This window comes from Humulus lupulus, chromosome 9 (assembly GCF_963169125.1).
Source record: "Humulus lupulus chromosome 9, drHumLupu1.1, whole genome shotgun sequence".
Lineage (NCBI taxonomy): Eukaryota > Viridiplantae > Streptophyta > Magnoliopsida > Rosales > Cannabaceae > Humulus > Humulus lupulus.
The window spans coordinates 51,039,997-51,050,890 of NC_084801.1; the positions used below are offsets into that span (position 1 = coordinate 51,039,997).

The following is a 10,894-nucleotide window of genomic DNA, read 5'->3' on the forward strand; positions in this document are numbered from 1 at the left end:
CTTAAAATGGACTGATGACACAACTACGTTTTTAGGTGGTTCAAAGGTTAAAATCCTTCTACTCCACCTGCCAATATTATTGCTATGCTTCTGGTATTCTCTTACAGGGTATTTCGTTACACAATAGAATCCAACCCCTTGCAACTCCCAGGGTCTCCATATTTATAGGAGAGGGCACCTGGGAGTTGGTAAGGGGGGTTATCCCGTGACCTTCTTACCCATCATGTCACTTATGTGACATTCATGATTAATTCCTAAAACCTGACAAATGAAGTGTGGTCTAATCAATAGGTAAGGGGGATAATGGGTCGCACGGCCCAACCCAGTCGTGGGTGCCTGAATACGCACGTTCATGCTGCGTGTCTGAGAATTCAGGGATATATCAGACACGTGATGTCTGATATATGCACGTTTACATTGCGTGGTTGACTTTATAAGGAGTCACGGCTTCCCACTCCAGCTCGTACCTCGAGCTGGATGCCTTCTTGGCTTGCGGACTTCATATCCTTGTCTCGGCCCTTAAATAATCTTGGTCAACCTTTGGTTACCTCCAGCTAAAGAGGTAGGACCTTACAACAGCAGCTCCGGCCACGTGGCGTCCACGTGGCTGATATAATTATGCCATATCTCAGCTCGCTAATAGCCCGTGGAAAATCAGGGCGTACACATGGCTACCCTATGCTCCACCATCATTTCTGATGGGGTGGGGTGGTGGTAATTGGCTACAGGAACAAATGAGTGTGAATATTTCGAGCCTAACTACTCAATGGAAAAAGGGACAAGAATGTTGAGATACTTACGAATACGACGGAAAGAATAAAATCTGGAAGGAGCGAGACCGTCGGTTCAGAAGAAGGCGAGCTTGAAATTCAGAGGGTGATTTGGCATGTCCTCGAAAATTCGTTTCTCCTTCGGGTAGCTCGATAGGTAGTAAAATCCATCTCCCCCACAAGCTCGAGAAGGGTTGCTTTTGAGACAAAAGAGATATAATATCTCTTAAGGAGAAGGTCCTTCCCACTTCAACTCGTGGTATAGCAATCTAAGGGCTGATAAAACCCTGAAGGAGTTGGTTTGGAGCTGGAATTGGGCGAGCCCAAGGAAATCCAAAAAATTCTTGAAATATGATTTCAGGGGTAGTAGACCCCCTGTCCTTATGTGCTCACGACTCCATGCGACGAGCTTCATTTTACAATCGGGATTGCTTTCTCCTGGGGCGAAGCAGCACCGTTCGTTCAAAGTCGCAGGCCGGCACATCAGGGTGCCAGAGAGCTTAAGGCTATGGTATGCTAGGAGCTTGGATATCTGGCTGGTAGATGTGACTGAGCTCCAATAGTGCTCAGCCTCAAAAAATTCCTCTTTCGAGGTGGGAATTGAAACGGCTTGGGAGGTGGAATGATGCATTGAAAGGTCTTCCATCAGAGAGAATGAGAGCGCACCAGGCTTGAAGGCGACGATGACTTTGAGTTTAGGATCTAATGGAACATGTCTGATTTCGGGGTCCAGATCCGGGTAAACTACAACTCTGGGTATCTTTCTTTTTTTTTTCTCCTCAAACTCGTTTATTGGGCGTCGAAAACAATCTCTAATATCTTCTTGCTCACACCTTTCTCTGTGCTCACATATCAGTCGCTAGTTTCGGGTGAAGGGCGATTCAGGACTGGGAGTTGATGGGAGGTAAGGGATAGCGAACTCGAGCCCCCACCGATTCTCAGAGTACTGTGACATCTAACAAGAAAGAAAAGGGTGAGGGCCTAGTATATTAGAAATAATAAGGAAAGCATGATATCGATAACTCAAGCTTGAAAGCTCAAGATAACGAGATTGCCTCAATCGAGATTGGAATCTCGAAAAGGCAAGATTAATTCGGATGTGATCCCTGAACTATTGTAAAGTTCGGGTTTCGAGCGTGTACTCACGCGAGGGTGACGAGGAGGATACCAGTTTCGAGGAATCCCGGATTTTCAGGAATAAAGCTGACGGCTACCCAAAAAAGGTTATATTTTTGGAATTTGTGCAGTAAAAACCCTAAATTAAAAACCCCTATTTCTTGGATTACACAAAACTCTATTTCTAACCAGAAAAACCCCATTTTTGCATTTTTGCACCAAAGAATTTGGGTTTAAAATCATGATTCTGATTATATTATGATACTTCGGATCACAAGATTGCTTAGTATCAAGTAGATAGCTTTATAAAACTAGTAAACATGTTCGCAATACAGAGGATACACGTAAAAATGTATGAATACCAAAGCAAGAGTCAAGAACAAAAACTTACGCACAAATGTTTGTGGATATAAAGGATTGGATGTAGGAAAGACTTCACAGAGTCGAAATTGTTTGAGTTAGTATGTTTCTTCGGTTTGGAGAACATGCAATATAAGAAAAAGGAGGGGGGAGGGGGCTCTGGTTCGTGTTTTCTCTCTTTGGAAAATAGAGTGAAAGTGAAGGTGAAGAAGACGAAGTGAATATATATATATATATCCCAGTGGAGGTCAAGGGTCGGAAAAATCAAGACCGTTGGTTTGATTTGGATTCTGATCCGATGGATGGGGTGTAAATATGATAATGACGGCAAAAATGAGATATGAAAAGACATGGGTAGATATAGAGAGTACTCCAGTACTCTGAGTGTGCAACCCTTGTCTGGTGCGTGTCCATACTCAAGTGTGGTAGGTGGCACGATTTTTGAAAGTAGAAGTTCAAAAGTTTCCTTCTCATAGGATTCGAACCAATACTTTTGAGGGGGCAAAATGTTACTCCAAAATATCGAGAATAGAAATTATGGTCTCGAAAGACAGACTCGTAAAGTGCAAGCTCAAAATAAGCAAGTGTGTCATGTCATCAGCATTTATGTGAATTGGTTTTGACAGTCTCGCTCAGTATTAAAACGACGACGTTGGAATTAGTGAGCTCGAACTGCGCGCGGTCTCGAAGGTGTCCCAAGGTTACAAGTCAAGTTCGAAGCTATAATTACAAGCGTTCAACACTTGTATAAATTTCCTGGTTTATTCTTAGTGGCGATCTAGTATCATCTAAGAAGGTTCGAGCATGGGCATTGCGAGCTCGGAGAGGATGATCTCGATAAAGTTACTTGCTAAGGCTGAGGCAAACCAAAGTGGCGAGCTCGTGATAATTAGTCGATCTCGAAAGTATGTAAGTTATATGTTCGAAGTCGATAATCTAGTTTGAATAATGTTACTGTTTGAAAATCCCTATATCTATGGGATTTGTTGTAATCTGCTATTAAATCCCGATTACCATGGGATATTATGTAATTAAGAGCATTTATTTGTATTTATTTGAAATATGAATGATAACTTCCCGAAATAAGAGGGAAGATATTTTGTAAACCAGTCTATAAATATACTGGAGAAATTCATTTGTAGAGAGGCTGAATTTGGTACTGGGAATACTCTGTTAAATTGCTTTCTAAAAGTTTTGGGAGAATTCCACGATTGAATAATATCGACTCGTGGACTATGCAAATTTTAACTGCTGAACCACATAAAATATCGTGTGTTTTTCATTGAATTTTTATAATTTCGTGTTTATTGCTCTACTTTTCTAAGTTGACAAAAACGTCGTCAACAATATGTTTATGAACCTTATACATAGATTTTTTTTTTAAATTTTTTGTATAGATTTTTTATTTTGAAGATTATTTTTTGAAAACCCAAAAACCCTCCTCTCTTGGGTTGTGAGCCGTAGAGTGGGGGGTTTCGTAGTTGGGGTTTGTTTCTTTTTTTTTTTTTTTCTTTGATTGGGTTTCGTTTTGCAAGAGCCTCTTGGTGGTGGTCGCGGGGATCGTGGGGGTGGTAGGGGTCGCGGGTGGTGGCAGGGATTGGGGTCGTAGGGGTCGTGGGGGTGGCTGGGGTTACGGGGGTCGTGGGGTGTGGCTAGGGTCGCGGGGGTAGAGAGGGTGGCTGGGGACTAGGTACACGGGGGCTGGGGTCGCATAGGGTGACTAGAGGCTGGGTACACGAGGTTGGGATTCATAGCATTTTTTTTTTCTAATATAGCATTTGTGGCAGTTTTCCACTTACGCAAATGTCAAGCTGGTTTGTGTCATGGGATTCCGCATCAGTTTCAAAACTGACGCAAAAAATTCAATTGTTATAGTTGGGAACTGTCACAAATGACCATTTTTGTAGTAGTGTATGTTGCACATGACCTTATGTTTATGATTATGATCTTATATTGTACGTTTATGACTTATGTTATTATGGTTATGTTCATATGAGTTATGTTGATAAAGATATATTGCTATAAGAAAATATGTTAAGAATTTATTAGATATGTCGCTTATGGTTTCATGTTGTGTTTTCCTTCTTGTTTGTATTTTTTTATTGGGATTTTAGTTCACCCTCTTACTTTTTCCTTTGTAGGTAGATGCTAGGTAAACTTATTTACCACGCATAGTGAACTGATTCAGTTTTCCATAAGTATGTATGTATGTTGCGGGGAGCCAGTGAACGAAGAAACAATTCGGAACGCCATAGTATCTTGAGTCTTTCTTATGTTAATTAATTTATGAGCGGGATGTATCTATTTATTTTAAGACTGCATCAAATTCTTTTTTGGTTTTGAACATCAGATCCAAACCCTATATTTATTTTAAATAAAGTTCCCACTGACAATATTATGAAATCCTTTAAATTATTATTAAAATTAGTATTTTAATTTAGATACGTTTCATTTTTTTAGTTGATTAAATAAGAAGTATTTATCTTTATGGCGTTGACAAGGACAGTGCAAGACTATACTATTAAAGCTTCCAATACGTGAAAGTTGGATGATTGTGTTGTAGGTTGGAATAAGATCTATCTGTGTCGAACAGCTACAGTATTAAATTATAAAACAATAATGGAGCCCATATAAATTAATGTCTCCTATAATTATAAACAGATATATATATATATATAAACAGATATATATATATCATTTTTCTTTTTTTTCTTTTTTCCAATGCAATGGTAAAATTAATTAAATTTTAATATATAACACTAAACTGCAAAGTCAAATGATTTATCATCACCTTCTGATTCCACCCCCCAAACTACATATCATGCTACATTCTTTTAAGTTTGATTTCATGAAAAATCATAATTTACATGATAATTAATGGTTATGATATATATATATATATCAATTATTATGAAAAATACATATTTTGCTGAGATATTTTGAAATGATTATTTCGGTGTAATATCCTACGTACGACTATAAAAGAAAATGTACATAAGCTGAGATTCAAATAATTGATCAAACCTAACGCGGTTGATTACTTGATTTGATATATATAACCTTTGACTACTTTTTTTAAAAGAAAAAAATACTTGAATTACTTGTTATAACTTGTAAGTTATATTTTCTTGTGAAATATATTAATTTGTTACGTACCAAACCAAATAGATACTAAATGAAATATCCTTACTCTTCGGCTTAACTTTATACGCTATATTAATTAATATTCTTAATGACTAAATTTATGCTTAAACTGATAACACTTTAAAATAACTCCCACAGTATATCAAGCAGCAAACTATAATATTAATTAGAATGTTAATTGAATAGTAATGAAATTGAATAATATCGAATGATATTTCAGTGATTTGTTAATTTTTCAATTTTTTTAAATAAATAATTATTCAAATTAAAATTACATGTTTAATTAGAATGGAATAAGTATTGTGTCCACTAATATAATGCATCTTCCAATGTGAGTGCTCCATCTTTAAAAAAATATATAAAGATTTTATTTGACCAGGATTATCGAAGTGGTTAGTCACCATGATGAGGAACACTTGAGCTGGAACTTTTATATATAAATTGAACGTTTAAGTATAATTAATTAATTTATTATTAAAAAAAGGTATACTTAATACTTTAGTGTTATTCATTAAGATTATTGAATCATTTATATTCATATAATTATCTTTTTGAAAATAAGTTTTATTCAATACTTAATTACGATGATATTAACTTTTTTTCATATAAATATTTCTTTTAATAAAATGGAAGCACTATAAATATATAATCATACAGAATTAGAGATAATGATTTTATATATATAAATTTATTTAGTTTATATTAAGATGATAAAACTTATTCAAGAAAAAAAGAAAAAATCAAATCTAGTAATATATATACAGACTTTTTACGTATACAATTACAACTAATTAACATAACAAATACTGATTAATTCTTTAAAAAAATCAAATATTATAATTGATTGTGTAACTATCTAATTATAAAACAAATAATGTAAATTATATCTCATAAATGTAATTTTAAATTTTAAAAAATACATTAAAAATTAATTTATCACATAATTGTATTTTGATTTGATATCAAGTTATTTGGATTTAGAATTTTATAATTATGAATTTGGATGTTGATATTTAAATTTAGAAGATTTAATAATTAACAAGTACTAATTAATGTCTGATGACATTAACAAATAATTTTTTTTTCAAAAAAAAATGAAAATGTTTTATGGGTTTTAACTTATATAATAATAAGAGTTAGGTCTGTCTCAACTTTTAAGGCTTTAAATGCTACGGCATATGCATAACCCCATACGCATCTGCTACTTCTCTTATTTCTTATTCACTTCCCCACACACCATCCATTTTAACTTTTTCCAAGGTGGGATTCTTTCTCACACGGCCCACACCTCCCTTGAAAACAAATTATACTCTCACGAGGCACAAAAATATAAAGCTATAAAAGTGGAGGGAAAAAAGAACCGAATATAATCTTATCTATTCTTATATAGATTTTTTTTTTAAACATCAAATCAAGATAAGTTTATTCAAATTGGTTATATTGTCTAAAGTTAAAAACCTCAGATGAAATATCCCTAAGAATATTTTGTTATCTTTGACTTTGGGTGAAAAAAATATAAAAGCAAATTCCAAATTCTATACATGTAAATCATAATGAATTGTTTAACAGTATATTTTCCTAAAAAAAATATACGAGTTATTAATACCATCCTTATAAGTAAACCCGTACATTTATACATACAAATTATTTTGTCACGTGACAAAACCAGTCATTTTCTAATATATATATATGAGCATGTATGGATATTATTGCGCATTATTTAGTAATAAAAGCTATATATATATATATTGTAACCACTCTAGCTTCGCAGGCTAAATACAATTGCTTTGATTGATTTCAATGGTAGTAGTCTAGTAGAGGAAAAAAATGAATTACTATCAACAAATAAGAAAAAGAATATTATTAACTGATTTGCGAAAAAAAAAAAAGAAAGTATTTCATTTACTATTTCTTTTTCTAAATTGTTTTCTAGTCGGTAAAAGAAAACTAATTTTCAAGAGAAATTAACATGCACGCTGCCATTCATGACAGAAGTACATACAGGGCAACTGCGGAGTGTGGACCCACACATAGTACAAAGGCAGAGATGCCTACATGGCAGCACCAACACCCTCGACTCCCTCACCCCACATTTCCGGCACATCATCCTCCCTCCACCGCCGTACGCCACGTCATCACACCCACCGTCTCCGGCCTCCGCAACGCCATCGTTTCGCTTTACGAATTGACCCATGTCGTTGTTGTCGTCGTCGTCGTTTATATGTTCCCTTTCCCTTCCGAAGTCGCTGCTCCCGCAACACGACTCGGCCTCTTTGGCCATGTCTACGGCAACGGCCTCGTTGTTGGGGTTGTGGTGTTCTTCGCTAACGTTCGCCAAGAGGACTTGTTCGAGGTTTGAGCGGAGGGAGTTGGCCGTGGCTTCATTCGATTGAGCCAAGTCTTTCCACAACTGATTCTCAATGGAGAGGCTTTTCACTCTCTCTTGAAGCACCCAGTTGTATTTTGTCATTCTCATAATCTCCATATCTTTATCTGTAAGTTTTTTCTTCATCTGTTCTTCGAACGCTGACACCACCATTCTCGCTTGCAGATTGCGTTGGTGTTCTAATACAAATCGCACTTTTTCCGCCTGTGGAGATCAAAAATAAAATAAAAATAAGAAACCTTCCAGACACAAAATGAAACCGAACAAACAGAGAAAAAATAAAGAAAAATTACATGTTGGGAAACGAAGCAATCGATGTCAGACTGCGGATTATGGATCTGAGGGGCCATGTCTTGTTCAACAAAAAGAGATTCACCGGAAAGTTTACGCTTCTGAGGGTAAGAAAACAAGTCGCCCATGGAATCTCTCGCCCGCTTTCTGAGGGCGGGAACATTGTAGTAAGTGAGCCCACTATCGGCCTTGTTCATGGAGGTCTTCACATCCCGAATAGGCGATTGATCGCAGTATAATAAACTTTCAGGAATAATCGCCGATGAATCCATTCTGGTATTGAAGTAGTTCATCATTCTGACTGATTGAAATATTAAAAAAAAAACTGGATCAGATGAGTAAAAATAGGCACAGAGCGCTCTTTCAAAACAGATTTATGAATATATTATATAACAGAATGCAATACATACCTAACGAAAAAGATTACTGGTGTGGCAAACCTAATATGAAAGATAAGTATTGTAGCAAGCTCCAACTGCCATGAGAGGTAGGTAAGGCTTTACTTTTCCTGTGATTATGTGTGTCTCTTCTGCTTTCTCGTTTCTGTAGGACGAGAGAGTAAAAATCGAAGCCAACGAGAGAAAGAGAGGAAGAGAGAGATGAGGCAGAAATAGCTAGTAACAGAGCATGCATATGAAGTGAATTGCTTTATATTCAATTCTTTTCTTGTTTGGTTTTTATTAATAAAAAAAAAGTCAAATCTTCCAGACCAAACGAAAAAAAGTATATATTTTTACTTTAAATATAAAATATTTAAAATCAAATAAAAAAAAAGGTAACGTTTTAAGAAGCATAACTGCTGGAGAAAAAAAAAAACTAATTTAATAATATATATACTCGATTCGATAGGTTTCGGCTTGTGGAAAATTTGTAAAATATGTAAAGCTTAAGGGTATAATTGGAAAATAATAAAATTTACAGGCATCTGTGTTTACTTTACTTTCTTTTTTAGTAACCGACATGTATCCTATCTGCCACGATCCGATGCAGGGTGGCGATTCCTTGTTCCGCCACGTCATCGTCAACGCACAGTTGAAACCAGAGGTAGTGTATTTTTTTTTTTTTTAAATAAAATTTTAATTAAAATTAAAATCTATTATTATAACTCAATTGCCAAAACAGGACTCGTTCCGAACGTGATTCGGGGGAAATGTGTGGACCCACATTTGTCGCACGTGTGAGGTGTTAGTAACTGTTGAGGGAAGAGCGTAGACTAGTGAAAGATTGTAGGACAATAAAGCTGACCACTCTGTGTGTGGCCATCTCGAGTGGGTCCCAAACTCTCAGAATGTACGGTGACATATAAAATGGGTCCCACCTATATTATTATTTTTTATTTATTATTCTTTTCACGGCGGTTTTCCATTTTTCTTTTGTTGTCTCCTAAAAAGAAAAGAAACTGTTGGTCACTGTGTACGGATAAACAGGCAAAAGTAAGAAATGGATTTAGAGAAAGGAAAAAAAAGCAAAAGTAAAAGGATGTATGACGGTGTGTGTTATTTAGTGCGGATGAACCTATAATAACTAGGGTAGGATATAAGTGAAAGATAGAGTCCAATCAATAGTTAATAAATGTATATTATTAGGGTTCGGGTTTGGTGCGGTTAACGGAACAGACGCAGCCGTGCAGTTGTTTTTGCTAAATTTTAATTGTTTGAAAGGATTAGGTGCATAATGATTAAAGTGAGGATGCATGTATTTTATAATTGTCCATGTTAATACTTTTAAAAGAAACAAAAAGTATCAGATTATATATCACTACTCTTATTTTTTTAAACTGTTTTTGTATGGTCTGCTTTATATAAATGTTGTATTTATAATTTTTTTTTTAATGTGTTAAATATTTATAGTTTAATAATTTTGTATTTCTATATGATAAGGATAATTAATTAGTAAATTATTTTAAAATATTTCTTTAAAAAATATGGAATTTGTTATATATATGAAATCAAATATCTTTACTTCCAAATTTCAAAAATATATTTATTTCCTAAAAAAAGTCAAACATAGTCATATTATTTGCACCCCAAATAAATTTATTTAGTAAACTTATTTTTATTAAAAATTAGAGAAATGGATGAAAATGACTTTTTTTTTTTTTTAGTGATTTTGTACTCTGACTTATTTTTGATGATTTTTTGCAAAATGGTCTCTCTCTAAAATTCGACTAATTGTCTAAATTTTTCGACCAGTTGTCTAAAATTTTCGACGTTTGAATTTTTTGACCACCTGTCTAAATTTTCGACTAGCTGTCTAAATTATTAGAGGTCAATTTGTAAATAATTATTAAAACTAGGCTAGAGTACAACATGACTTTAAAAATAAGTCATTTTACCAAATGACCCTAAAAATTAATATATTTTTTTTTTCTTCAACTTGTGCATACATTTTTCTATTTTTTTTTCTTTTTCATATAAATAATATATATTTTAAATATTTAAATAAAAAATTAAACAAAAATATATAAAAACTTGTTAAAATAAGTTTTTTTTTCTAAAAGATTATAAATTATTTTTAAAAAAATTATGAAAACAATATAAAATAAAATTAGAGAAATTGGTGAAAATAACCTCTTTTTTTAAGTGATTTTGCATACTGGCCTACTTTTGATAATTTTTTGCAAAATGACCATTGTCTAAAATTCGACCGGCTATTTGAATTTTTCGACCACCTGTCTAAATTTTCAACTAGCTGTCTAAATTATGAGAGACTATTTTGCAAATAATTATTAAAACTAGGCTAGAATGAAACATGACTTTAAAAAATAGGTCATTTTGCCAAGGACCCATAAAATTATTGAAATTAACAAAAAGAAAAATTAAAGAAT

General features: G+C 34.2%; 1 protein-coding gene across 2 annotated transcripts; it reads right to left on the reverse strand.

Moving 5' to 3' along the window:
• Positions 1–7,236: 7,236 nt before the first annotated feature.
• On the reverse strand, positions 7,237–8,723 carry LOC133800708 (E3 ubiquitin-protein ligase BOI-like). Of its 2 annotated transcripts, none has more exons than XM_062238741.1 (3): positions 8,478–8,723; positions 8,070–8,364; positions 7,237–7,980 (listed from the first exon to the last, which is right to left on the reverse strand). In XM_062238741.1, exons 2-3 carry the CDS (start codon positions 8,361–8,363, stop codon positions 7,345–7,347), a joined length of 930 nt encoding a protein of 309 aa, XP_062094725.1. In that variant the 5' UTR covers position 8,364; positions 8,478–8,723; the 3' UTR covers positions 7,237–7,344. The 2 variants fall into 2 exon arrangements, with proteins under 2 accessions (XP_062094725.1, XP_062094724.1); XM_062238740.1 differs by having other exon boundaries at positions 8,070–8,368; positions 8,478–8,721.
• Positions 8,724–10,894: the final 2,171 nt, after the last annotated feature.

Excerpts from the sequence above, each read along its gene's own strand:
- LOC133800708 (XM_062238741.1), bottom strand. The coding sequence starts at position 8,363 with ATGATGAACTACTTCAATACCAGAATGGATTCATCGGCGATTATTCCT. Across the intron at positions 7,981-8,069 it reads ATTGCTTCGTTTCCCAACAT|GCGGAAAAAGTGCGATTTGT; the intron begins GTAATTTTTCTT and ends TGATCTCCACAG.